A 27,869-nucleotide genomic window follows, 5' to 3' on the forward strand; every position below is an offset into this window, starting at 1 on the left:
CCACGCCGCTTTTTTCTACAGCTGTTGCTGAGTGACAAAGTTCAAGTCACCCTGGTGCTCAAAGAGAGAGGCAGGCCAAGAGGCCTTTTGAACAGACAGACAGACAGACAGACCAACACAACTTATTGTGCGACGGCTGCGGGAGGGAGCACAGCACACAGCACACAGCACATTAGTGCGAGGGAGTCAAAAAACGGTAGCAAATCTAAGATGAGGAGAAGCAAAATAATTGGCCAGACATTTTTCCTCTAAAATGGCACTGAAGATGTCATGGAAGTGGAGACTGCTTCTTAAGATGAGACAGAAGCAAGCGTGGAGGATTCTTTTCATGCTTTTGATCAGCACATCAGGTGAGAAGTTGTCATTGAAGCTGCTTTTCTTTCATTTGTAACCTTGGATTTGTCACTGGCTCTGCGGAAGTGAGCTCCTGTCCAGACGGCGCTCACGTCCACCTGCCCAGCCTGCGATGCTTCTGGCTTTCTGAGAAGACGTCCAAGTGGTCTGAGGCTTCAGCTTCCTGTCAGCAGAATGCCGGAGGAGGCATTGCGGCTGCTGACACCGCGGAGCTGCAAAGCTTCCTTCACCACTCCTTCCCAGTGTGAGTTGATGGAGCAAATCCCCTCACTCTCATATGCCACTTACTGTCAGAGGTTCTTTGGTCTAGGAAAAGTGCTTTGTGGGTTTGGATTCATGGAGCAAGTGAAGAGAATGCAGACGAGATGGACTTTTTGGAGTCAGCGAGTCCTCCGTGGCGAGACGGAGGCAGCGACGGCAAAGGAGAAGTGTGCACTCAGATGGCTTTGGGGACGCCTGGACAATGGAGGACCAGCCCCTGTGTTAAGCAATACCCCTTTTTATGTCAAAATATCTTAAATGGTAAGATTTGACGCTTGAGTATGTACTATGTAAAGCATCCGTATTTGGGCTCATATTTTGCCGCTTCCTTCAGAGTCTTTACCAGCGCCGGACAGTTATGTGGTGGGGGTTGTTCTGATGACGGGCATCTACCGACGGGTTCAGATAGAGCCCTTAGCAAGTGTCCCTGATGTTGAGCAACTAGCGGTGGAGGTCAGTCGGTCGGCTGGGCGGTCGATCGGTCGGGTGGTCGGTCGGTCGATCGGTCGGTCGCTCGGTCAGTCAGTCAATCCAATATGTGGGATTATCATTCAACTCTGCCGGCGCGTGACTCTGAGTGTCTGTTGTCCACAGATGCAGTTGTTCCCTGGCTTGTGGTTCAGTCACGCAGGCAGAGTGACATCAGTGGAAGCGGTGGTCCAGCCCAGCATGAGCCCTTGTCTGGCCCGCTTTCAAATCCTTCGACCCTACTGCAGCCCCAATGACCACCTCGTACCTCCAGGTACAATGCACAATGCATGTTTTTGCTCGATCGACTATGTCCATATCACATGCTAACCCCATTGGCAATGTCTTTGCTTCTTGAGGTTGCCCTTCTCTGATGAATCCATTCAGCTGCTGCTCCGCAGTTGCACTGTGCAACACGACAGGGGGATGCAGCACGGGCCAGTACTGGTGTCATATTCTGGAAGCCTGCCTTTCCAACAACCTTCCCTGCTCGCCCTACGCCTCGGCGGCGGCGGCGGCGGGACGTGGCTTTGCGTTACCACCCAGATGCCCGGCGGCCAGAGCGCCTTTTTACCACTTGGTTGCTGACCTCCCGCTGGAAATAAGCGCCAGCTCACAAATGCAAACGTTAAGCGTGAGTAGCCAAAGTGAATGCATTGATGAGCGAGCGCGTCGTGGCATTTTTGCTTACAATTGGAGCGTGTCTATTTGGATCGGTTTTTAATGAGTGACGCTTTTTAGGTTCTTCTCCCAGAAGAAGCCATTACCGTGTACCCGGACGACGTCGTTGCCATCCAACACACTCGCGACCCCGGAGCTTTTCTGCGCTGCCTCGCCAGCGAAGCTGCTCTAAATTCTCCATGGCGACAGAGTTATTTGTCTCTTCAGGGTGCAAAGTGGGGGGGCTGGTGGGAAGGCGGCCTCGCTTTTCTGCCACCCCAAGGCGAGCACTGGGTGGACGAGGTGGTGTGTGATCTGCGATTGGTTTATGAAGACACCACTCCTCGTGGAGGTACCGAGCAAGCGCGGATGCTTGAAACGAGCACGAGCGCGAGCGCGAACGCGAGCACGAGCGCGAGCACGAGCACGAGCACGAGCACGAGCACGAGCACGAGCACAACCTCCAGCATCAAGTCCCCATCTCCAAGCGTGGGCTCTACACTGACACCGTGTGGCTACGAGGCAGTGTCGGGACTGGACGTGGAGCCGCGCGGACGCCGCCGGATGCTCGTGGACGTTCCTCAGGTTAGAATACAAACAATGACAAATTCTTTTGCATCTTCCCCTCACATTGTTTGTATTGACAGTCATTTACAGCCCAAGTGGAACGCGGCTCATCTGTGACATTCTCATGGGTGATGGACAACCTGGAGGCATTTGCATACGAAGGACAATCCTACAGTGTCGTGTTCAAGAAACCCGCTGAGCACAAACTAAAGGTAAGTGGCAAATATTTGAATTGTACTCTTTTAATCATCTATGGAAACACCGACAACAGGTAACAGCGTCGAACCCCGTGAGCTCCCAGAGCAAGCAGCTTCTCCTGACTGTAGACAAAATGAACCCACTGGGTGAACCCGAGTTCATGTCTGGCAAGCAGCTTGTAGCCGTGGGTGCTGCACACCTCTTTAGCATCGGGGTCAAAGTGGACGTCGCCCTGACAACCACCTTCAGGTATCAGAAATATCTTGCGCTATAGTATATGCTGGACAGACTTTTTATTTGTGTGGAGTGGCCAAGGATGATATCTCACAGGGAAAAACGTTTTTTTTTTTTTTAAATTGGGAATAAATAAATAAATAAAATATAGACAAAAGTCATTTATCTGGCCTGGCACCTGGTGAGTCCAAACATAATTTTTTTTGTATTATAAACAGTATGCAAAAGCCAATGAGGTCCATTCAGGTCAATGCATGTGACCTACATTGTCTGTCATCTAGATGGGATTTTGGCGACGGCAGCAGTCACGTTACTCAGACTATTCCCGCTCCATGTGACACTATGGAGGCAGAAAACGGAGAGACGCAAATGTTTGTGGAGCATTCTGTCAACTTGACCTACACGTCACCTGGTAAACACTTGCGCCTTTTAATGCTAGAATATTCTGGAAATCAAATTGATGTTGTTGTTTTTACTGCAGGTAACTATCATCTTCAAGTGGGAGTTTCCAACCAGTTTGAACAAAGAGACAAATCGATCAAGATAAGCGTCCGTCATGTGTTAAAAGGTCTCTTTGTCAATTCCTCCGCTCTGGTGGCCGTTGTTCATCAAGCGTATCCTCTGGAAGCCTTCACTGATCCTGCTGACGCTGACGGCGTCACCTACACTTGGAATTTCGGGGATGAATCCGAAGCCGTCGGACGTGCCAAGCAAAAGGTTGAACACACCTTTACGTCGGTGGGAGATTACAACGTCACATTGTGTGCCGACAACACTCTTTCTATACTTTGCACTTGGCTGCTGGTGGAAGTTGCGGAGAAAATTACCGGACTCAGCGTCACTTGCAACGGACTCAAAGCTGTCAACAATTTCTCTTTGGCGCGCGGCTTCCAAAGTGTCACTGTCAATACGTCAGCATCGTTTTGGGCGGCGAGTTGCACCGGCAGCAAGGTGTCCGTGATTTGGGATTTTGGCGATGGCTCCCCGATAGAGCAGAAAGAAAAGGTCTGGCACGTTTTTACCCGAGTTGGCCAATTCACAGCCACCGCCACCGCATTTAACGCAATCAGTCAAGAATCTGTCAGCGTCAAGGTGAACGTCTTGAATCCCGTTGGCGACTTCAGCCTTCAAAGCGAGCAGCCGTTCGCTGTTGTCGGAGAAGAAAGCAAATTCACGGCACTTAGCAGCCAGGAGTTGAACGCCACCTACTATTGGACAGTGGATGGTTTGCTTCCAACACAAAAGGGAAGTCGCCAGTTGATCTTCATTTTTCCAAAAGCGGGACAGTATCAAGTCCGAAGTACAGCCCAGCACTTGGAGAGCAGAAGAGAAGCTGTGATTTTAGTTGAAGCCTTTGAGCCAGTGGAGGCTCTCCACATCGATTCTCCCAGCTTGATAAATATGACCTACTTCCCCACCCGTGAAGACGTGGTGTTTGCCGCATCAGTGGCAAAAGGCTCCAACGTGACATATAAGTGGCTCGTTACTCCAAACAACATCAAACGTCAGATTGCGGCCGACGGAGAACGTTTTCACCTTGCGGTTGAATCTCCTGCTAGGTTGACAATTCGAGTCGACGCTTCAAACAAGTTGGGTGAGAGCACTCGCCTTGTTTCCGTTGTGGCTTTGGAACGTGTAAGTAGCGCGCAAATAACAACGCAGACGCAAATCCTGCCAGTGGGCAAGCCTTGCAATCTTTCCGCCTCAGTCCTGACTGGTTCCGACTTGAACTACGTCTGGCGCGTGGATAGCAATCTGGTCCAAACAGATGCCCCTTTTATTCTTCACAACTTCACAAAGTCTGGCAATTTTCTCCTTCAAGTTGTTGTCCGCAACGCCATCAGTCAAAGTCATGCCAGTAAAAATGTGACCGTCCAAGAGGAAGTAGAAGAGGCGGATTTTACAATCGCTGGCAAGATGTTTCCGTTTGATATGAGCACAAATACTCTTGTGTCATTCCAAGGCTTTGTCCACAAAGGGAGTGATCTCCACTGGGAGTGGAGAATGAGTGATGCTGCTGCCACCACCGCCGCCGCCACCATCGCCACCACCACCGCCACCGCCACCACCACCACCGCCACCACCACCAAGCTATTTAGCCAAAGTGACCACACCCTTAACTACACTTTTCCCCTTGAAGGAATTTACAGAGTGTCTCTGAACGTCTCCAATGCAATTACGTGGCAGGAAGTAACACACGATGTGATCATCCAGGACCCAATCGAAGGCCTCGCTCTAAACATGAGCAAAGATTGGCTCTGTACTGAGGAGGAAGTGACCTTCATGCCAACAATCACCAAAGGAACCAACGCCACTTTTGTTTTGACGTTCGAAACTCAAGACTGGATGCATCGGCAGGATGTGCTTGAGGGATCGTTTAGCACGTCCAAGCTTCCAGCAGGACTGCACAAAGTTCAACTGACAGCTTGGAACCAGGTGAGCCGTGCGCAGATGTCAACCCAAGTTCAGATCTTGGAGAAGATCAAAGGCGTCCGATTGTCGAGCCCTAGCCATCATGCCGTCCAAGCTCTGAAGGAGATTCGTTTTGAGGTGGATGAGCAAAATGAATTTGCAGTCAACTACACTTGGATTTTCCGCTTCCAAGATGCTCAACCTTTGTGGCTGAAGGGGAAGGAAGTCATCTTCGCTCCACCCACGAACGGCTCCTTGTCGTTGAGCGTGCTAGCAAACAACGGCGTCTGCTCCGAGACGCTAAACGAGACTCTGACGGTGGAGTGGCCCGTTCAGGAGGTCCAGCTCGTCTGTCATTCAGAAGCCATATTTGCCGGACACGCTGCCTTCTTTTCCGCTACGACGATTGAATTGAGCAACTTGAGATATGTGTGGAAATTTGGAAACTCCCTCAAGAAATGGCCTACACATCTCACTCGGGTTAATCATACGTTTGCTAGGGCCGGCGAATACCTTGTTACGGTCAACGTGTCCAACCGCGTCAGCCGCACGTCTGCGCAACTCCGCGTAGACGTGTTGGAGTTGGAGTGCTCCAAGCCGCAAGCCTCTCTCATCCAGAGCCAGCCGACTATCTTCCGATCTCGAGCGAATTTCTTTGAAGCGCGCGTGGATGTCAACTGCTCTGCCTACGAGACCACGTATCGGTGGGAGATGTTCCGAGCGCTGGACTGTAGCCACGGGAGCGGCGACAGAGTCCTTCTCAATGGAACGACGTCACCTTTTCTCCATCTGCCAAAGAACTCTCTGGATGTGGGACGCTACTGCCTTTGGTTTAGCGTTTCACTCCGAGGGACACCCCTGCGGGCGCGACGAAAAACCAAAGTCACGGTGGTCTGCTCCCCGTTGGTGGCTGTCATCAAGGGAGGGTCGCATAGACTGTGGCCAAGCACCCGCGACCTGCTTCTGGATGGAAGGGGCTCACGAGATCCTGATGCAAACCAAGGAGAGGATGCGCTACGCTATCAATGGACCTTCACGATGAAGGTGCGTACCTCCTGATCCAAGCATTCTTCATGGGGGATATCGGATTGCAAAATGACGATTGGACTGACTCCTCTGTGCGCTGTGCGTTTGCAGAATTCCACCATCCCCATTGAGAGCAACAGCAGTAGTGTGACCATCGGCAGCAAACAGTTGCATCCGGACACCCTTTATACTTTCACCCTAACCGTAACGAAGACGGGAACGACGGCGGTCTCCTTCACGCAGACGGTGAGTTTTCACTCGACTAACTCCTAATGCGGTTTTTATTCCGTATGCTCGTTTTCGGACGACCTGTATTCAACCCTTGGCTTGGCTCGCACTGTAATACGAAGTGTAGCAGCCCTTTCTTCCACCCTTTGTTTAGGTAAGTGTGTGCGAAGCAGCCCGACTCGCTGTATTTGTGGAGTGTGTTTCCTGTCCGGGCCACGCCCCCCTCATCCTGTCCGGGCATTGCGGAGAGTGCGATGACCGAGCTCAGGTAAGTAAGAGCGGATGTCGGAGGGAGGGAAGAGCATCTTCAATCGACTGTGATCTCCCCTTGAATTGCGCACTGAACCGTCCGTCGCTGATGTCCCCACAGCACAGTTGGAGCGCCCAGGATGCCGAGTCAGGCGCGACACTCGACCTGCTCCGGGCCGCCATCACGACAGGAAGACACTCCACGTCCAGATTGGTGTTGCGTCCGCATGCTGCTCTTCCGGGGAACATTTATACCTTCACTCTTAATGTGAGCGTGGCTGGAAGGTGGGGCAGTGCCAGTCAGACGCTTGTACTCAATCGAGCCCCTTCCGGGGGTTTGTGCCAACTGGAGCCAGAGTCCCACATCCATCCGCTGGGGACGGTGGTTCACTTCAACTGCTCGGGTAATCAACGCAACACTGTCGTTCTTCTACCATTGATGACGTGTTCATCACATATGCACTTGGATGTTCAGGATGGAGGGATGAAGGCAAGGCATCCTCTGAGCTCATATATACCTTCCAGGTTGCACCGTGCCATCCCGTCATGTGCCCTATTCTAACTCTTTACAGGTAAGTTGAAGGTCTTAGCACCAAGAGAACATTTCCATCCGTCCATCCATTTGATAGTATATGGTCACAGGTGGGGGAGCTGTGAAAAATAGTATATGGAGCTTGTCTGTGAGGGCTTTTTCCTTTCTTTCTTTCCTTCTTTCTTTCTTTCTTTCTTGCTTGCTTTCTTTCTCAAGGGGCACTCGAGCCACTTTTGGCAGCCTGGTTCCAGCGGGGAGTCCCGTGCCAGGACAAAACAAGTCACTGATCACAGTTACTTTGCTCATCGAAGACAATTTGGGCTCAAGTGTCGTTGCTCTTAACAGGTGAAAGCCAGCACGAGTTCCATTTCCATTGTTGTATACGTAGTATTTGGACTTTCCCTTACTTTTCAGAACTCTGAGTGTCCAGTCTCATGTCAACACCAGCGAGTGGCTCGGAACAAAGAGCCAGAAAGATATGTGGGCCTTAGTCCAACATGGCAACCCTCAGGAAATCATCCCATATTCCATTGCGCTCACCAGTCAGCTCAACCAGGTACAGTCCAAGATGGAGCATGAAGTTATTTTTTGTGGGAGAAAGGCTTCCTCACTCCAATCCAATCCAATCCAATCCAATCCAATCCAATCCAACCAAGCAACCAATCTCCCCACATCTTTTTCATCCTTTGAGCCACAGATGGAGTCGGGACCAAATAGCAGGGAGCTCACAATGAAGAAGGAGATAAGAGAAAATGTTACCAAAGCTTTGGTCTCCCTTCCCATTTCCTCCATGATGGATGTTGATCAAATCAGCTCCGCTCTAGCCCAGTCCACTGTAAGAATGCAGCCGCGTTTTGCGTCCATCCCATCATTCATTTCGACTTTGAGTCATAAATCATTTGCCAGTACCTAAGCACTCTTTTTATTCCATTCCCCAGGCTTTTCCTGATGAGTTGATGTGTGCAAAGTGTCAGGAGAAGGTTCTGGAAGCTGCTGAGAAGATGATTCATATACTGGAGGATCACAAACGTTCTGGTGGTCGAGTTTCAGCATTTGACACAGGGAAGAACATCCTTAGCATTGTAGGTAGGGTTGCAAAAGCTACGCCAAATGGTCTTTGCCTTACTTCATCAAGCACCTCCATGTACGGGAACGGGACATACAGACATCATCATCATCAACATTTTGTGATTATTTACAGGTAGCTCTCTGGCTTCAGCCTCAGCCTCAGCCTCAGGTTCTCAACACAACGACTCCGCAACTCAGCACTTCTTCTCGGCACTTGGCCAAGCGGGAGCCTTAATGCGCTCCCTGATGCGCTCCCCCGATCCTTGGGAGATGCCCCTTTCGTTGGTCACACCTTATATCAGTACAAGCGGTTTCTACGGCGACCCCGCCGAGCTTCTCTGCTCCGTGCGGTCGAAGCGACCTTCCGCGATGCCTTCAACTCCGCCATGCCCGTTTCAAATTCCAACCTCACTCGGCACTCGCCTTAAGAGTCAACGTTCAGAGCTGGTGCAGGTGCTTTTAGGTCTGGAAGAATCTCATTCTCTGCTCGCTCCAATTTCCACCACTCTGGTCGCCATGGAGCTCAGCACCCCTCAGGGCGAGCCGCTACCCATCCAGGATCTGGAGCCGGAGCAGGCTATTCGAGTCACCCTGCGTAGCAATGGCAGGCTGCCCGCCGAGATGAGACGTTCAGACGAGAGCGCGGACGGACACGCGAACGGTACATGTCCGACTGTTACGCTTCCGCTCCAGGGACGTGTGAACTTTACCATCCAAAGTGTGGGTGGCCTGGATGAAAATGCAGGTTTATACATCTCCTTCAACTTCAGCCTGCTAGCAGGTAAACGTACCTCGATGCGTACCACCTTTTGTGGTCATTTTCAGACTCCTAATTATCAAGTAAGTCATCAATCGTTTGAAAGAAAATGGATATATTGAATATAGTGTGTAGGTTTTTATTCCAAATGACGGGGACGTTTTCTGTAGAAACGACAAGCGCTATCAGTGACTACCATTTGCGGACTCCTGGTACATCTAGTGTCTGAATCATGCACCTACCTACCTCTAGGAGTTCCTACTTCCGAGACTGTGGGCCGCGTTCAAATGGAAATAACGAGTGGATCGCAGGATTCCTTCACTAAAGAGTGGCTTATCAATCATTCGGCTTTGAATACGACCTTCACTGAGAAAACCGTATTTCTTTCTCCGCTGTGAGTACTCTCCTCCTCTGACCTCATCATGCCTTCCTGGACTCGATTGATTTTCTCCTTCTCTCCCTGACAGTTTCAATGACACAGCAAAGACTCTGTGTGTCAGTCTGAGCTCATTTGTGGAAGGCGCTCCCGTTGCAGTGTCGTTATGTGTGTTCAGCTCTCTGTGCCAGTACTACAGCCTCAAGGAGATGACTTGGAGTAGTGAGGGTCTCAAGTCACTGGAGGGCACCACACTCCAAACGGTGCATTGCCTGACGCACCACCTTACCATGTTTGGGGCCACTTTGTTTCTTCATCCCGGGGCCGTTGTGCTCCTGCCGCCTGTACGTGGTCACGCACGCACGCACAAGTCGATGGCTGACTCAAGAGAACCCTTTGGAATTCCGTCTCCTCTTTCCAGGCAACTGGTCCCAGCCTTAATGCGGTGGTGGGGATCGTATGCGTTGCTCTGCTCCTGCTTCACCTGCTGGTGGGCCTCATTGCCCATAAAATGGACCACCTGGACAGCCTGAGACTGAGCCAAGTGCCCCTGTGCGGTCCGGCCGGACTCTATCAATACAGAGTGCTGGTCAAGACGGGCTGGAGGCACGGAGCAGGTTAGCAAAATGGATCCGAAAGAACTCCGGATGGCAAATTCCAACGCAGACAGAGCTTTATTCCATCAGGCACCACGGCGCACGTGGCCATCAGTTTGTACGGCGTCAACAAGAGCGGCTCCCGTCATCTGCAAAGGCCTGGCGCTTTTCAACGGGGCAGCCTCGACCACTTTCACGTGGAAACCGATGTCAGCTTAGGGGAACTTTGGAAAATTCGCATCTGGCATGACAACACAGGTTGAATGGATTTTGCGTATTGATCTGTTTTATTCCTCTTTTTTACATTTCGATCTCTTTTTCATCCGAAGGCCTGGATCCATCCTGGTATGTTCAACACGTGGTTGTCTGGGACCCCGTAACAGACCACATGTTCTTCTTCGTAGTCGATGACTGGCTCTCTGTGGAAAATCCAAAGAATGGGACAGTGGAGAAAGAGATCCTGGCCTCGTGTAAGCTGATTTCACTTCCTTCCGCCTAGCGACAGAATAACATCAGGTCGAGTCCGATCAAAGCGTGACTCCTTCTTGCCAGGTCCTGAAGAGCTTTTCCGATTTTGGCGAATCCTGCGCTCGCAGTTGCTTTTTGGAATGGCGGAGCGCCACCTGTGGCTGTCGCTCTGGCAACGCCCCATCCATGGTCTTTTTACTCGAGCTCAGAGAGTTACCTGTAGCGCTCTGACGCTGCATCTCTATCTGGCATCGGGCGCGCTGTGGTACGGGGCCGTGGCTTCCCAGGGGCACAGGTAAAACCAACCAAAGCGGCCTTTCAATTCCGGAACAGCGTTGGTTCAAGCGTTTGATGCGTTCCTCCTGCAAGTGGGCCGGTGTCAGCCAAACTGCCGGTCACTATGGAAACGGTTGCTGTGGGAATGGTGGTTGCACTTGTGCTGTTTCCGCTCCAGTGTTTCATCTGCTTTTTGTTTGGAAAAAGCCACAATCGGGTAATGTTATTGCTCCCTCCCTCCCTCCCTCCCTCCCTGCCTTTTTCCTCTGCAACTGTCTTCCTTGTTGTTTGCAATCCAGGTCATCGTGGACACGTCACTTCCTTCTTCTCCCGTTTGTGATTCCGTGGAGATGGACGTCTACCTCGGCCAATCGGAACTTTCAGGGTCATCCTTCTTATCCTTATTCGGAGCCTCCAGCCGACTTCAGGATAGTCCCTCATCCGTGAGAATACGCAAACACGCTTTGAGGTCGCGTGACGTGTTGTTCATGATCAATCGCATATTCTTGTGTTAGTTATTGGAGAGCAAAGCTTTTGACTCGAGCATGGTGGACTTCTGGGCTGCTTCCGGTTTGGTGCCCCAGACCAACGAGGATGACGCGCGCCAGGAGGAGACTGCGGCTTCCTGGGCGTCGTGCGACAGTCTGCTGAAAGAGCCCGAGGATTTGGACCGACGTGAGGCCTCGCTTGCTTTGTGCGCAACAGGCCAGCTAAGGAGGAAAAAAGCTCACGTGCAGCTCCACCTGACCCCCGCTGGCCAAAAGGAGCGAGAAAGTGCCAAGCAATTGCAAGCTCACAATATGAAAACCTGTTTGACTCTGTCCGGTAAGTCAAAAAAAAAAAATATTTGAGAAGAGTGAGCAAGTCAATGAATGTGACTGTGGCTTTCAGAGGAGAATCTTCTGATGTCAATCGAAGGAGCAGCGACGGACGACACTTTGCATTTGGCCCAAAACAACTCAGACAGCGGTCGGGACTCGCCTACGACCAACTCGTCCTTCTCAAACACGTAAGGCCTACAATCTGAAGATTTGTAGTGGATGATTTGATTTCTTTCTTTTTGGAACCATTGCTTTTTGGTGTTTTCTTAGCCAGAGCACCTCCTGTAGCAGTTGCTCAGATAACTCTGATGACAAATACCTCCATGAGGCAGAGCGCCTTCAAATGGAGGCGCATTCAGCTCCTTCCCAATGCCAGCCAAAACTCTTCAGATGTCCATCTGGACTTTCCGTGGACTCGGTGGCCAGCACCTTCCTGCCGAGTCCTTCTCCCGACTTGACGAGATGTTCCTCCACCACACGCATTGGTACAAAAAAATCAATTGAAATGCGTTCGAAAGCCTTTGTAGGTCCATATATCAATCATTTTGACTCACGTCCTTGGCTTTAGGCATCGCTCGAGGTCGGCGCGGCTGGCTTTTTCCTCCCTGGATGTTTTGCGTGATCTACCCTCTGGTGGCCACGTTGATGGGAGCATGTCTTGCTCTTGTCGCAATCTACGGCCGCTTCTTCTCCAGAAGAGTGGTCCTCATGTGGCTCATCTCCACACTGTCCGCCTTCCTCACTTCGGTTCTCCTGCTGGAACCTCTCAAGGTCAGTTTCATCACGGTCATGGCCTTTTTGAACTCGAGTCGAGATTCTATTCCGTTAGGTGTGCCTTCAAGCCTTGATCTACACTGTTATTTGGCGGCCCGTGGATCCGGAAGTGGAGGACCAACTAGGCCTGGAGACCACCACCACGAGAGCATTTGGAGAACACGGCGGGAAGGTTCGAGCGCCGTGCGGCTACGGACTGCTGCAGGCTAAAGCGGAAGCTCGGAAAGTCCGTTCACTCGGCTCGCTTATGAGGGTAAGAAAAGGAAAGAAAAGAAAAGAAAAGAAAAGCTTGCAGCTCATTTGTCTTTGTACTAAGGAGGTCTCTCTCTCTCTCTCTCTCTCTCTCTGTCTCTCTGTCTGTCTTTTGGAAGCATTGTGTGTTACAGCTGCTCTTTCTGTTGCTGGTGCTCATGGTGAACTACCAGGACAGTGTGGAAAAAAGCCAAGGAAGGCTTTTGCACTCCGCTGTTCGACGCCAGCTTCACGCTGCTCCCTCGGTGGGCCCAAGCTTAACAGCCATCAGAAAGTGAGCACGCAATTCCAAATGTTTGCGTCATACGTGCCTTGGCCCGGCCAAAGACCCACGGTTGTCATCGTTCACAGCTGCTTGGATGCCGAGCGATGGATGAACGGCACCTTGGTGACCTACCTGCACCGAAACGCTCGACTCCGTCTGGCGGGCTCACCGCGGCTCCTCTACGCACACTCTGGGGGTCAGGGGGAGGTCATTCTGGGAAACTCGAGCATGACGACGCGTCAAGTCCTGGCCGACCTTCGTACGGGAGGCTTTTGCATTCATCGGTAAGATCGTTGACTGCAAAAAAACCCAACATCTCTCTCATTTGATTGTAATTGTTCTCAATGTCATTTTTAGGTTCCAAAGCCTCTTTGTGGATTTGACACAGTACCACAGAGAGTCTGGTTTATTTCTCTGTCTATCCATCCGACTCGATTGGACACAACAATTCACTTCATTCCTCTCCATCTACCCGCTCCTCATCCCATCACGGCACGACGGCTCGGACCTCCAGCTGGTCCTAATGGTAAAGGCGAGCCTTAGCTTCATCACGGCTAAGGGATGTCAGTACAAGAACACTGCGCCTTGTTCATTTGACAGCTTTTCCTTTTGGCCTGCGCTCTGGTCATATTGATTGGGGAATTGCGCCGGATGGCGAGCGAGCGTGCGGGGTATGCGTGCGGAGGCAAACACTGGCTCCAGCTCCTGTTGGTTGCGTTGTCGTTGGCGGCGAGCGTGCTTCACCTCTCTTTTCGCTCCCAGGCCTCTTCCTGTGTTTCCCAGGTACAATATGGGCCAGAAAATGACGGGAAGGCAATCATTTGGATCCTATATATTGACTTTGACTTCTCTGTCGATGCGTATCTGATGATACTTGATGTCATTCAATGTGAGTTAGCTGAAATCCCAAGCTGACCGTTTCATCAACTTCCACGGCTGTGCTGAACTGACTCAAAGGTCTTCCGAATGTGCCGCTGTGTTACTCACTTTACTGGTCCTAAAGGTAAGCTCATCAAAGCGGCTTGTGCTTTTGCATTCTACTAAACATTCCCCCATTGTTTTGGTTTGGTTTGGTTTGGTTTGCAGCTGTTGGGAACATTAAGATTTGTACGCAGATGGGTTGTGATCATCAGAGTGCTGAACAGAGCTCGGAAGGAGTTGTGGACCTTAAGTTTCCTCTCGCTGCTCCTGCTTTTGTTCATGACTCATCTGGGGAATACGGTAAAAAAGGAAATGATAATCCACCATCCAAACAAATTGGATTTGACATCTCTGCTCCCATTTCAGCTTTTCTCGCAGTCAGCGGAAGGCTTTTTGTCCACGCGGGAGATTTTGGCGTCGCTGATGTCCGTTGTGCGCGGCGGCGGCCGCGTCGCTCTGCAAAGACTAGGCAGGCTCCACCCTGTCCTCGGCCCTTTCTACGGAATACTGCTGATGGGGGCGAGCGTCTGGCTTTTGGCCAAACTCTTTGCCGCCGTCCTCATTCGTGCGTACAGGTACTAGTTATCTTTGCTTTCGTGTGTTTTATCAACCGTGACCTAAAAAGGATTGATTTTGACCTTTGCAAAATTTGAAGGGCTGAGAAAGCAGACATTTATCGTCCAACAACAGAACCTCAAGATTATGAGATGCTGGACTTCTTCATCAAGAGACTCAAGTTATGGATTGGACTCACCAAGGCGAAAGAAGTGAGGATTGGATAAGGATTAGCACTGTGTGTTAGCGCTTAGCGGCTTTTCTGCCCATGCCTGCGTGATTGATGGGAAATGATTGGAGAATGTTTTCCCTGTAGAACTTGTTTATATAAGAAAAAAAAAAAGCTGTGATTTTGCTGTAACCAATGCATTCGTGTTCTAGTTCAGGCACAGGGTGAAGTTTGAAGGCATGGACGTTCCTTCCAGAGCCTCCCAGGAATCCCGCCTTTCCACTCTCTTTTCCTCCCTTCCATCTTCTCATTCACCATCCACATCGCCGTCCACCATTCCATCTCCACGCCCTTTGTCCGTTCTATCGGAGGACTCGACACTTTCCGAACCGGGATTTGACGTCCAGCCCTTCCTGGAGCACCTGCTGCCGTGCGTAAACGCCTTGCTCTCGCAATTCGATCGGGTCACTCGGATAAGTGAGGATTCCGAGCGCCTGGAGATTGAACTTGAAGACATTCTGTCCAGGAGAAAGAAAAGTCAAATCGGTCCCAAGGAGAAATGTGAGGACAGATTGCCCAAATGGTCAAATCAGGAGCCTGATGGGAGGACTAGACGCAGGAGAACAGGTCTGCTTTACAGCAATCCGCCAAGATCGATTTCGCCAATGTTCCCTTTCACTCCTTCCACAATTCACCCCCCAGCGGCACCGGTCCACCTCTTCCCACGTACACGGAGCTCCTACTCAGAATCCGAGTCGCTGTATCCACTGTGGCATATGCCTCGTGACGCAACTGAAGCGGCGGCGCCGCCGCCAGGAAGCTCTGGTTTGCAACCCATCAATTCTCCTGGTTTTCCCAAGAGGAGAGCGTGGCACTCTGGAAGTTCACACTCAGCCGATGCAGCTCAAAGGCTGTGGCTAAAACAAGGCGGAGTTGCACCATATGGCAATTTTGCCTTTAGCGCTTTCGTCAGACCGAATAGCGAAGAGGGCAGGAGACGTATTAGTGTAGGGGCGCCGAAAAAAAGGAAGGCTTGGATCTCTGAGGGACCTTCGTAAACATTTGTACTTTCAAATGACCTGGGTCTTTCTTTGAACATCTCTAATGCCTTTATACGTAGCGCACCATTTCAAGAGGGTGTCGTGCATTTAATGTTTGGAGAAGTCAAACGCGCTCATATTCCACGGCTATGCATACAAATTCATGCTGAGAGAAGACGAGAGATAACAGGGTCTCAAATTAGTAGCTTATATTTTTCCCTTCTTCAGTAGCTTGCTTCACGCATATTTGCTCATATTTTGCTAGCATTCACTTATATTAAAATATGACATGGTGTAATATGGCCACACTGAAATATGATTGCTTTGTTGTTATTTTCTAATTTAAAATGTAGATGTTCTTCTTTTCATTAAAAAAATAGTGTGAAACTTTATTTTTGTTTCTGAACAAATTCAAAAACCCTGTAATATCTCGGGAGAGTTACTATTTTGATTGATTATATTTCAGTGCTTTTAAATGGAAATAATTTGACATGTGGTGGTGAAGTAATACGTGTGAAAATGTGTATATCGTTTTTGTTGCCAAATAATATGAATCGTTTTTTAAATATTGAATTTTCAATAACAGCTTAAGACAAAAGTTTTTTCCATAAAATGTAAAAACAAGTTTTAATTTTAAAAGGTCAACCAAATGTTGGTGTTGCAAGATCAAAGTATTTTTGAATTGTCATTTTGTACCTTTTGCGTTGAGCGCTATTGCGCGACACCCCGTGTCCGTTGACGGTATGACAACAACATTGAACGGCTGGCTGGCTGGCTAGCTGGCTAGCTTGCCACACACACATTGTGGCTGGACGATGTTGCTCAGACTGGCGTGCAAATCGAAGCCCGTGGAGCAAGCGCGTCTTGTCACTGCAGCGTTCAAGTGCGCAGTCCCTCCTCCTCCTCCTCCTCACAACAACAGACAAAAGTCCTTCGGACACCACACGCCGCCGCCGCCGCCACCAAACGTCAGGTCAACACCGTGCTGCTTCCTCAGGTAAAAAAAAAAGGGGAAAAAAGACGCGTAACACGTTCAGCTTTCATCTCAGTGCCTTATAGTTTGATTGGGAATAATTGCATTGTCGTGAACAACCAACCGAAATCGAGTGTGTTGCATTATTTTGGGCATTATTGGGATGTCGTCGTCAGGATATGCCAAGTCATGGTGACGGGACAGCGGTTGCAAAGCCCCCAAACAACAACAACATGAGTTGAAATGTGGCCGAATTACGATCGGCAGTGCAATCATCACATTTGGGCGGACGTTTCAATTGTTCACTGTGAAGGAAGAAGGATTCTAACATGGCTAATTCCGCCATGGAAATCCGGTGTAGCACGATTCTAACATGGCCAATTCCGCCATGGAAATCCGGTGTAGCAGGATTCTAACATGGCCAATTCCGCCATGGAAATCCGGTGTAGCACCACATCACTTGGGCTCTTGATGGCGTCACGCTGCTCACTTTGCACTTTGGGCTGCGCCGAAGACTGATTGATATATCCGAGATTTCCTTGACTTCAAGCCGTTTTCCTTGCGTATGCTGTGCAAGTTGTGCCTGTGTGGTCTGGAAAATGGAGAAATGGTGAGCGATTCCTTTTCCCAGCATGGCATCAGGGGGAGAAGGGCCACCAGCGACACCTCCCAGACACAGCAACAGGCTAGCCGAGGAAAGGTCACCCTACCTGCTACAACATGCACACAACCCCGTTGACTGGTAAGTGCGTGCACTTTCACCACCACCACCACCACCACCCCATTTGGGATGGCGTTTTAATACGGGCTCGCTCGCTCGGCCCGCTCAGGTATCCGTGGGGACAAGAAGCCTTCGACCAAGCACGGATTCAGGACAAACCGATATTTTTATCAGGTGGCTCATTTTAAAATCAAATCAAATAATTTATTGTTCCGCACTAATCATAATGTCTGTTTTGAAAATCCAAATATTGGGAACCTTTTTCCCATCAGTGGGCTACTCAACATGTCACTGGTGCCACGTCATGGAGAGGGAGTCTTTTGAGGACGAGGAAATTGCCAAACTGCTCAATAGCAACTTTGTCTGCGTTAAAGTCGACCGAGAAGAGAGACCAGATGTGGATAAAGTATACATGACCTTTGTGCAGGTATCCCAACACACGGACGGACGGACGGACGGACGGGTTTGTCTTTTTGTAAACGCTGTTCCGCTCGCTGTCTCCAGGCAACAAGCGGAGGTGGAGGATGGCCCATGAGCGTGTGGTTAACTCCTGATCTCCGCCCTTTCATCGGCGGCACCTACTTCCCACCCAGAGACCAAGGGAGACGAGCCGGCTTTAAAACGATCCTCGGCCGAGTCGCGCAACAGGTGCGGTCGTAGGTTTCCGACGCTCGACCTGCTGCCATGTCGCTTCTTGTTCTCAGTGGCAGAATAACCGTTCCAACTTGGAGTCGAGCGGGAACAGGATTCTGGAGGCGCTGAAAAAAGGCACCGCTGTGGCTGGCAAAGCAGGAGCGAGTCCTCCTTTGGCTCCAAGTGTGGCTCAACGCTGTTTTCACGAGCTGGCCCAGTCTTATGAGGAAGAGTATGGAGGCTTCAGGGATGCTCCCAAGTTCCCCACACCGGGTGGGTAACCACCACCTATGACACGGAGTAGGGTTTGTTCTTATTTGCTCTCACTTTCTTCTTCTTCTTCCTCCAGTGAATCTGATGTTCCTCATGTCTTACTGGTCTGTGAATGGCTCCACCTCGGAGGGTCTGGAGGCTCTGCGAATGGCTTTGCATACGCTGCGCATGATGGCGCGCGGCGGCATCCACGACCACGTTGGCCAGGTTTGAAGACGACGCTTTGAAAAGGCTTCAACGCAAAGAAACACTGACAAAGGTTTTGCAGGGCTTTCATCGCTACTCCACCGATTCTTCTTGGCACGTTCCGCATTTTGAGAAAATGCTGTACGACCAGGCCCAGCTTGCCGTGGCCTACGTGACTGCCTTTCAGGTGCGTGACGTTTTTGTCAAGAATCCTTTTGCCAATGGTGGAAATTGATTTCAAAAAGAGAAGTCGCCCCGTTGTTTTGACACAGTAGCAGCTTTGGCCTCATTTCCAGAGCGTGCAAATCAAAAGTGAATTAGGGCGCACGTATGCCGGCTCAAATATGAAGCGACTCGCACATGGCCGCCACCGTGTACATATAATGAGGCTCGAGCTACCAGCTCAGCATTCCCAGCGCCTATAAATCACCTGACAGCAGCTGGAAGGTTACCTTAATGCCGAATCACGAGCCTCGAAGCTGTTTGCTTTTTTTTCCCCCTTTCTTTCTCCGCAGGTATCAGGTGAGCAGATCTTTGCCGACGTGGCCAAGGACATACTGCTTTATGTCTCCAGAGACTTGAGCGACAAGGTGAATCATGGCTAGTTCTTCTAATTCTCAGGAGGCTTATAAAGTATGCGTGTTACGAAACATGCTTTGCGCCAAATCGTTTCCTTTTGTAAAACTAGAGCAATGCATTGTGCTGATGAAGCTACCAAATCACCTGTTCATCCCACAAGGAGTCGCATACAAACCATGTGACCATACAAATAGGAAGGGGTCAACCTTTTTTTTCTTCTGCTCTCTTCTTGATGAATGAGTTTCCAACAAATAGGCCAGGAAATGAAGGCCACACCTGCTGTTGGCCAATATGACTGACTGATGAAACAAAGCCGTAGAGTGCTTTTTGCCGGCGTTTATGACTCGCTATTCCTTATCGAGTCGGCGGTTGACCTCTTTCAACAGTCGGGCGGCTTTTACAGTGCCGAGGATGCCGACTCTGTCCCGACATCAGGCGGCGCTGAGAAACGCGAGGGAGCTTTTTGCGTGTGGACGGCCTCGGAGCTTGGACGACTGCTGGCTGATGCGGCAGTGGGTGCGAGTGGCTCGGCCACGCTCGCAGAGGTTTTCATGCACCATTATGGAGTGAAAGAGCAAGGCAACGTTGCCCCTGAACAGGTGATGCCCTTTCCAATCGCTCCTCTTCTTTCTCCATTTCAAGCGCCCCTTCATTAGTGAATGAAAATGACATCAGCAGTCGGTCTTAACTTTTTGCCAGGACCCTCACGGGGAGCTGCGGGGCCAAAATGTGCTGATTGTGCGCTATTCCGCAGAGTTAACAGCTGCGCGCTTTGGCATTAGCGTGGAGACGCTCAATGAGCTTTTGGCTCGGGCACGAGCCAAATTGGCAGAAGTGAGGAAGCTTCGGCCACGCCCGCATCTGGACACCAAGATGCTGGCCTCCTGGAACGGTGACCGCATCATACATACGTGTATCCCAACTGCGTAGCCATTTTTCTCAAAGTATACCTGATCATTGTTCCGTATTTTGCCATACTAAATAATTTACTACGTACATGGATTGCTTGGCGGTAGGACAAAGTTGCGCAAGACTCATTTCTATCGTTGCCTCCCACTCAGTATCTATCACAGGACAGACTGTAATAGTGAGCCTTGCATTCCTCGGAATGTACCAATTAGACGGAATGCATCTTCTCTAATGAAGACCCCCCCCCATTAGTCACCTGTCCTCGACTGCAACACTTTGAAGAGCAGACTATGCCCTCCCTCCCTCCCTCCCCAGGCTTTGATACAATTACATGAAAGGGAAAGAAAAACATGAAGAGCACGGTTGAAAAGACCTAGTGTTGAGCACGTGATATTTTGAGCATGCTTTTCATCACGGTGGCAGGTCTGATGGTGTCGGCCTACGCCCGCGCCGGAGCCGCGCTTGGGGACGAGGCCCTGCTGGAGAGGGCGCTGCGGGCTGGCCACTTCCTCAAGGAATACCTGTGGGATGCGGAGAGGCGGACCCTTCTGCGATCTTGTTACCGTGGAGACCAGATGGAGGTGCAGCAGATGTAAGTGTGTGGATGTCTGTTGGTTCCAGCCCCAAAAAATTGCTTATGCATAAATGAGAAAGGGAAACTAATGTATTGGCAGAAATCAGATCAGTCATGGCAAATCCAAACACAATAACCCGATTACAGTCAACTGTGCGTTTGCATGAAGCAGCGCGTAATGACGTTACCTCTCGGCAGTCTCGTCGTACCGCACCGTTGAAACCAGGTTGCCCGTACTTTAAACGGATTATGTAAGCCTGTTGCACCAATATGATCTCCAAGACGTTTTCAGGTCAGAGCCTTTTTTTTTTTTTTTTTAATACAATGCATCGTTTTCCAAAGCAAGCAAAGATGAACACGTTTTTGCGTGGCTCTTCGCCGGCCGCCGCCGCCGCAGCAGGTGTCCTGGTTGTGTTTCCCAGCTCTGTGCCCTAGTTAATGTGAATGACTGAGTGAGTGTAGAAAGCAAGCGCCTCAGCAGAAAAACAAATATGTCCCACAACGCCCAAGATGAAGCGCATTCATTTTTAAACACACGTGAAGAGCTACACGCACGCGAGCACCAGAACACCCTGGCCTTGATCCCGACCCACTCATTCGTAATTGTCATCTTGGCTTGCTTGTGTGTCAGCACGGGGAACGCAGCTTATCGTGGCCATCATGGCTCCGTGCAGCTTTTCTATACGAGGCACGTACTCATTTAGCCGGAGCGACGCTTGCTACCATGGCCCGGTACCGGGGTTAATACGTACGCACTTTGATGAGCCGATGCTATCGGTTTGGTGAGGACCTCACATTTCCACCGTATATTTGGCCAACAAGGGGGAGACGAGGAGGACGTACGTACCTTATTATGGCTATTTGTGTGTGATTATCACTCAAGTGTTTAGTAAGTAGAGAGAACCAAACTGTTTGTTTTCCAAATTCTGCTTTCAAGTAGAAGGGTGCCAATCAAAAGCCCCTTGAATGTTTCCATCCCGCTTTAATCTCTTAAGGGCCCGTCGTCCATTTAACTGGTCACCTCGACCAAGTGACGGGCCTTTGCGTGAAGGAGACATGATGATCTGAGGCAAACTGCCATTGTGACGTGGTCGCTTTTATGGAGCTCTGATAACGTGGGCTCTTTTTCAGGATCATTGTGTGGCTTTATCACGTCCCTACGAGGCCACCTTGCGCTGTTGTCCTTTTAGTCCAATGTTGTACATTTGTTCCAAATGTGGACGTAATATCTTTCCCAACACAACGCTATCTTGACCCCCTTGTCATTGTCCATGGGTTTGCACTCACCCACACATGGTGTCACTGAGGGAGGGAGGGAGGGAGGGAGGAATGCAATTAGTCTGGAGCCATTTTAAAATGCATGACAATCCATCCAAATTCCTGTTTTACAGATCGACGCCGATTTCCGGCTTCCTGGACGATTACGCCTTTGTCGTTTGCGGCTTGCTGGATCTCTACGAGGCCACGCTGCAGATAGAGTGGCTGCAATGGGCCGAGGAGCTTCAGCTCAGACAGGATGTGCTCTTCTGGGATTCGGCGGGCGGAGGCTACTTTTCTTGTGATCCAAGTGACACCACTGTTCTACTGCAACTCAAAGAAGGTGAGAAGGAGTATAATACTGACACACTCGGGTTAAATCAAATCATTCAAACGAAAAGGCTTTCATCATATACTAGCTCAGTTGAAATGTTTTATGCATTGCCAGCCAGTTGGAGTTGCCAAACAAAGCAAATGGTTTTCTAAAAAAAAAAAAAAATCAATGCTGTTGGTGGCTGTGACGTGACAAATTGAGTGACTGTTTGAGGAAATGCCTGCAAGGGTGCTGGAGTGAGTCACTCATATTGTTTTCAATAATGAATTGGCAAACAAAATAGTCATTCATAAACGGAGAGGCTAACGACATTCATTTTCCATTCAATGTAAAATAATGCTTCGTGGTTTTAGCAAAGTTTTAAAGCCACGTCGGGTTACTTTTACGACATTCGAAGATTTACATGAGCCCTTTCGAATGACCTTTATATTTCTATCGAGCCAAACATTTTTCTTACAGCAGGTTTTTAGCCATAGTTGGTGGTGGAGGGAGGGAGGGCTCTAATCTCCACTGAAAAATGGGGAAAAGCTTAGGGTTCAAAAAAGGTTGTGAACCGCTGACACATCAGTGATGGAATTGTGCTTGCGCGCGTGTCGCTCGCTCGCTCGCTCGCTCGGGCTTCCCATGCCTGTCAGTCACACCTGCATGTCTGTGTTATGGATTGAAGTGGACATGTGAAAGAATTGAGTGTGACCGTACCGGAGTGCGCTGGAGTCCATTGGTGAGGCTACAGCAGCGCCTGCTGAGCCAGCCCGCGTCTGCCCGCGCCTGCCCGCCCGCCCGCCCGCGTCTGCATGGAGCCCAATAGCCTGCGCCGGCTGTCTCCGCAAGACGGATTGCCTCTCCGCCAGCCACAATTTACACCACTCCTTTTCTCCGCTCCACTCTTTGCTTTTCTTTGACATTTCCATGTCGAGTTTAGGCACTGCATTTTTAAAAGCCGCTGTCTTTGGACACTGACCGATAAAAGCGAAGAAGCGATCACGATTGAAACCATTCGAATTTTGTAGCCCTAAGCCGAAGCCACAGCAAGCAGGATGCCATATGTATCATGTCATACATATGTGATCCGTATCTTACCTTATTTCCTTTTGCGTCTTTCAGATCAGGATGGAGCTGAGCCCAGCGCTAACTCGGTGTCAGCATGGAATGTGTTGCGTCTGTCCCAGTATACCGGAAGGCAGGAATGGCTCCAGCGGTGCCAAAAGCTACTGGCGGCCTTCTCTGAGCGTCTTACCAAGCTCCCCATCGCTCTCCCCGAGATGGTCCGGGCCCTTATGGCGCAGCATCACATGCTTAAGCAGGTGCGTTTCACAAAAGCACACACAAGAAGTTTGGTCGCCCCAAACAATGCTTTTCAAAAAGTCATTTTAAGACAATAGTCATTTGTCCGAGTTTCCCCTGACGAACTTTCCTTGAACAAACTCGAAAGACTTCAAGAGTCTAGTCAAGTTTCTCTCGGCTATACTGACGCGCACGACCTGCGGAGGATGAGTCGGGGCCGCGGGGCAAGCGTAACGAGCTCAAAGGGCGAGACGGTGGCACCGACAACACCTGCCTTCCTCGTTACGGCTACAAATGCGCCGACACTGAGCCCCGGCACCTCACCCTAACCCTCTAACTCCCTCTTAAGGGATCACCTTTCTTTCCCCTTGTATTTCATTCTAATCATGCTTTCTCATTTTGTTTCCTCTCCCCTTTCCATTGACTCCCTTTTCTATTCCTCCGACGTCGCCCATTGTTTCTCAGATTGTCATCTGTGGCCAAAAAGATTCGCCGGATACCAAAGCTCTTTTAGAAGCAGTCAACTCCCTCTTTCTACCACACAGGGTAAGTATTGTAGCTTGCACTTGGGTTTGCATATATTTGGACAAACACCGGCGTGTCGTCGACCGATCGCGGCTCTGCTTGCTAATGTCACATAACCAAAGTGGGAAAAGAACAGGCCAATCAGCCGCCTCATTTGCTTTCCATCCATGAAATAATCATCACAATACTGCGCCACTAGATTCAAAGATAGATTTTTTTACTTGACTTCCCCTTGAATCATTTTCCCCATGAAACTGTCTCTTCACAAAACATTAGAGTCTTGCAATTATCACAAAATATTCCAGTAAAAATGCGCCCAGCAAGATCACATTATAATGTCTTTGTACACCTTGGGCATAGTTAAAAAAAAAAAAAATACAAACACACACACACACATTATGCTGTTAGATTTAGTGCGTTGTTGTTGTTGTTGTTGTTTTATCTGGAGTGTCTCCTTGTTCCCATTTTCTTTTCTCAGCTAATGACTGTTTGGCTATTCTTAAATAAACACATTTTCTGTGTGATTAACAAAGGCAAACACAAACAGAAAAGTAACTTTCTCCAAAAAAGTGGAAAAACATGCAGCCACAGCAAATCCCACGAAAGCAAATTAAAAGTTCATATTAGGTTATCCCACAGCCATAATGAGATCACCAAATGAAAGTACGTATTATATTCTCAAACTCGACGGGGCCCGGAATGTAATCGTTATCCGACGTAAGGTCGCGCGCGGTTGCTGGATCGGCTCACTCCGCATCCCCGTGGCGAGAAAAAACGAGCCAGAGCGAGCCATTCTCAAGCAGGATCATGCGCTGGCCGGCCGGCCGGCCGGACTCGAGCCAGTCGTGCGCTGAGCCTTGTTTCTGTCAAACTCTGGCACAACTAATCGGTACCATTGTGACAGTATATTTGATCCTATGCTAATATCAGCAAGCACGTAGGCTACTATGTTGGCTGAGCTGCTTCCAACCCACGCTCAAACATGATGATGAGATTCCGTCTTCCCAGCCGATTAGCGCAACACACTTAACGAACGATACGCCGCACTTAGAGCAGCGGGTATGTCAATGAAATCACATGTCAACAACATCTCAAATCCCCAAACAAGTTTCTTCACGGAAGGCTGATTCTCATCTACCAAACCAAATTGCTGATCGGTGGTGACCTTTGACATTCTACCATTTGACTGCTCTGAAATGGATATGAATATACGAATAATTCATAGGGGTCAAGGGCAGGGAAAATAGATAAGGGATAACTGGATGAGTTAAAGGCTTGGGATGGAGGGAGGGAGGCCATTCCGTTTCACGTTACATTAGGAAGCTCTGAGCCGAGGAACATGCCTAATTTAAATCCAATTACTCCTCGCTTGTGTGCTGAATGAGCTGTAGAAAGCCCCGGGCACTTGACACACATGCACACATTCTGACATAGTTAGTTAGTTAGTATGGGGAGCACTTGTAACTTTTTTCTCCCAAAAAATGAGGAATGCTTTTATATACGGTGTCTCAATCAACACAATAAAATAAGCCTTTACAAACCTTCGCAATATTCTGTTCGAGAAATGACCTTCCTTTAAGAAAAAAAAAAAAAACAACCTCCTGATGCCCAATTCACAATTCCCTGAGGAAGAATAGAGTGGGATGAAAAAAAATGGCCTTTAAAAGGAAAGATGGTCCTTATAGCAGCCACCTTTTAAACGCTGGAGGGAAACATCAGGATATCCCTAACAAGTCCGCAGAGACTCAGACAGGCTTGGAAGTAGGAGGAAAGAAGATGTCATGACGGCTCGAATTAAAGAACCTCGCCACAAGCAAAGCCGCACATGTAAGAAACCCAGCGGAAGAGGATTACAGCAATGTTAGGACTTACAAGCATTTTCTGTCTTGTTGCTACTTCTGCCTCCCTCCATCACCAGTCAGAGAGAATGTGTGCTGGCTTTCATTTGTTTTCATATAGGACAGCCATAGTGTCAATGATGTCTGTTGAAAAACACTCAATATTCTTTTATAGCGTTAGCAAATGGTTCAAACTTGGCTTTTCTGACTCGACCGAAAGGAGCATTGGCTTTTCATCATGAACGTAGTACGAGCTCGTGAAATATAGGCGTCAGCGGCTCGCTCGCTCGTTCGTTCCGAGGTGTTGTTGCCCCTCCCCCCCATGGGCATAGCGTGACCTTTTAGGTTGCACCATGTAGCTCCAACATGATGCTGACAAGCAAAAGGAAGAAAGAAAGAAGTCAGGACAAAGAAGCAAAGGTTCCACTGGGCATGGAAAACCTCATCTTGTCTCCTTAGCAACAGTCACACGGTCCGTCACAAACACATTCCATCACATCCTGTGTGTGTGTGTGCGTGTCGGCCAAATGTTTACAGCCGTGGTCAATAGCGCCCAGTGTGAATCTATCGTTTCCTGTGCCTCTCGCTCTTTGTGCTCGCCATCAGTGCAGCATAAATATTGAATTTTTTATTGGTGACTGGATATAATTCCCCCCCCCCCCTTTTTGGGGGGTTTGTTTCTCCTCTGGCAGGTCCTGATGCTTTTAGACGGCAATTCGGACGCTTTCCTCCGCGAGCTTCTGCCCGCACTCTCGTCCATGTGTATGCAGGGCGGAGTGGCCACCGCCTACGTGTGCCAGGACTTCACCTGCTCGCTGCCCGTTACCGAGCCCGAAGAACTACGCCGGCTGCTTCTGGACGGGATTGCGGCCACGCAAACGGAATGAGAAGGCTTGATTTGATTTTATTTTTTGAATGAGCTGGATTTATTAGCAAACCTGGCAAGCCTAGCCTTTTTTTTCATTTGACGAGTTAAATTAGTTCTACCATGAAAGTGGCCTCCGCGTTGAACTTCCTTCCCAGCTAAATATCTGAAGAAGAAAACAACAAAAGTGTATTTTATAAGCTTGATTTGACTGTAACCAAATAGAAATGTATTTTCAGTCAAATAATGTTCATGATCTAAATGATGATGATGGACCTTACTCTAGCTAATAAATGATCTGACTGGAGGAGAGTGATTCCCAGCGTCCCAGTTGTATTCCTCTTTTTGTACTATTTATACTTGTGCAGAGAAATCCCCTCTCGTTCGCTCGCTCGCTCGCTCCCTGGAATGCCAGAAGGCTGAATGAAGGTAATGTAAACTCTGTATGACTCGTGTAGTGTTGTAGGGGAGGAGAAGGCCCACGTGGGAATGTGTGCGTGTGTTTCTATGTGAGTGTATGAAAGGAGACGGATGGGTTGCTGATGGTGAGGCCAAGGAGTTTGGCTCCCTGGTTCCTGCTCTGGAAGCCGAATAAGATGAGAGGAAAGTTGCCAGCTATCTTATTTTGCAAACTCCTTCCGTCCTTCTCACTCTTCCTTATCTGTTCCTGGATGCATGAAAGAGCTCCACCCTCATGGCACACAGAAGCCAGAAATACAATCATACGATGTGAGTATTTGTCAAGCTGATATTTCTTTTTGAATTGTACATTTGTGGTACTACGTGCATCACATCAGATCTTAGTGAAGTTGGAGCTTTGTGCAGTGCTTCAGTTTTTTGGATGAGGCAGTTTGCTTTCATCTTTTTGTTGCCAGGTCACCCTTGGATGTTGTGTGAGACAATTTGGATGGGGGGGGGGGGGGAGTTTTGTCGAAGGCTGTGCTCGTATGCCTGTTTCCCGATTTGGCTGCTGCGTCTCCTGCCTGTCTGTCTACGTGATAATGAGGCCACAGGGGGGTTTACAACAGTGACACCCTAACTTGAAGAAAGGAAAAGCGTTCGGTGAGTTCAAAACATTTCTATTGCTGTCAAAAATAGACTGATTTTGAAAAGTTTCTTTCAAACTTTGAATTGCTGTGAGAACATTCAAAATTCACCTCAAATTTCATGACGTCGATCGGAAGAGGATCGCATTCGTATTTCAGTTGAATTCTATTTGACGATAAATGATAGAATATGAGCTGCAAAGCGACTCGTCGGTTCAAATGTGTCCAGTTCGTTTCAAAATGTCAACAAACTCATGGAAATTGAAGCCTATTTCTCAGCCCCCTCTTCTTTGCCAGCTCGGGGGAAACATGCCAGACGTAGCAAGACAACACAATGGGATCATG

At 49.4% G+C, this 27,869-nt stretch overlaps 2 protein-coding genes across 3 annotated transcripts; both read left to right on the forward strand.

Annotated features, from left to right (window-relative positions):
* Nucleotides 1-164: 164 nt before the first annotated feature.
* On the forward strand, nucleotides 165-15,919 carry pkd1b (polycystic kidney disease 1b). Its single transcript, XM_049760019.2, has 43 exons — nucleotides 165-350; nucleotides 421-598; nucleotides 665-876; nucleotides 950-1,068; nucleotides 1,210-1,357; nucleotides 1,443-1,717; nucleotides 1,825-2,328; nucleotides 2,391-2,522; nucleotides 2,582-2,757; nucleotides 3,024-3,154; nucleotides 3,224-4,770; nucleotides 4,834-6,198; nucleotides 6,292-6,426; nucleotides 6,563-6,676; nucleotides 6,779-7,061; nucleotides 7,133-7,229; nucleotides 7,406-7,534; nucleotides 7,604-7,745; nucleotides 7,887-8,024; nucleotides 8,128-8,275; nucleotides 8,391-9,044; nucleotides 9,270-9,408; nucleotides 9,569-9,734; nucleotides 9,812-10,007; nucleotides 10,077-10,244; nucleotides 10,316-10,456; nucleotides 10,539-10,749; nucleotides 10,824-10,947; nucleotides 11,030-11,173; nucleotides 11,246-11,555; nucleotides 11,622-11,739; nucleotides 11,822-12,036; nucleotides 12,120-12,322; nucleotides 12,381-12,578; nucleotides 12,697-12,851; nucleotides 12,929-13,126; nucleotides 13,200-13,368; nucleotides 13,443-13,625; nucleotides 13,741-13,845; nucleotides 13,929-14,063; nucleotides 14,130-14,338; nucleotides 14,419-14,530; nucleotides 14,700-15,919. The coding sequence occupies exons 1-43, from the start codon at nucleotides 254-256 to the stop codon at nucleotides 15,543-15,545; spliced, it is 11,169 nt and encodes a 3,722-aa protein (XP_049615976.1). The 5' UTR covers nucleotides 165-253; the 3' UTR covers nucleotides 15,546-15,919.
* A 337-nt stretch (nucleotides 15,920-16,256) lies between these two features.
* spata20 (spermatogenesis associated 20) lies at nucleotides 16,257-26,794 on the forward strand. Of its 2 annotated transcripts, XM_049759835.2 has the most exons (16): nucleotides 16,258-16,524; nucleotides 17,132-17,242; nucleotides 17,331-17,395; nucleotides 17,494-17,648; nucleotides 17,726-17,869; nucleotides 17,926-18,127; nucleotides 18,204-18,334; nucleotides 18,396-18,500; nucleotides 18,829-18,903; nucleotides 19,279-19,491; nucleotides 19,592-19,784; nucleotides 20,225-20,393; nucleotides 21,767-21,975; nucleotides 23,071-23,270; nucleotides 23,716-23,796; nucleotides 26,306-26,794. In XM_049759835.2, exons 1-16 carry the CDS (start codon nucleotides 16,343-16,345, stop codon nucleotides 26,498-26,500), a joined length of 2,430 nt encoding a protein of 809 aa, XP_049615792.1. In that variant the 5' UTR covers nucleotides 16,258-16,342; the 3' UTR covers nucleotides 26,501-26,794. The 2 variants fall into 2 exon arrangements, with proteins under 2 accessions (XP_049615794.1, XP_049615792.1); XM_049759837.2 differs by lacking the exon at nucleotides 23,716-23,796 and having other exon boundaries at nucleotides 16,257-16,524.
* The last annotated feature ends 1,075 nt before the right edge of the window (nucleotides 26,795-27,869 follow it).

This window comes from Syngnathus scovelli, chromosome 21 (genome assembly GCF_024217435.2).
Source record: "Syngnathus scovelli strain Florida chromosome 21, RoL_Ssco_1.2, whole genome shotgun sequence".
Lineage (NCBI taxonomy): Eukaryota > Metazoa > Chordata > Actinopteri > Syngnathiformes > Syngnathidae > Syngnathus > Syngnathus scovelli.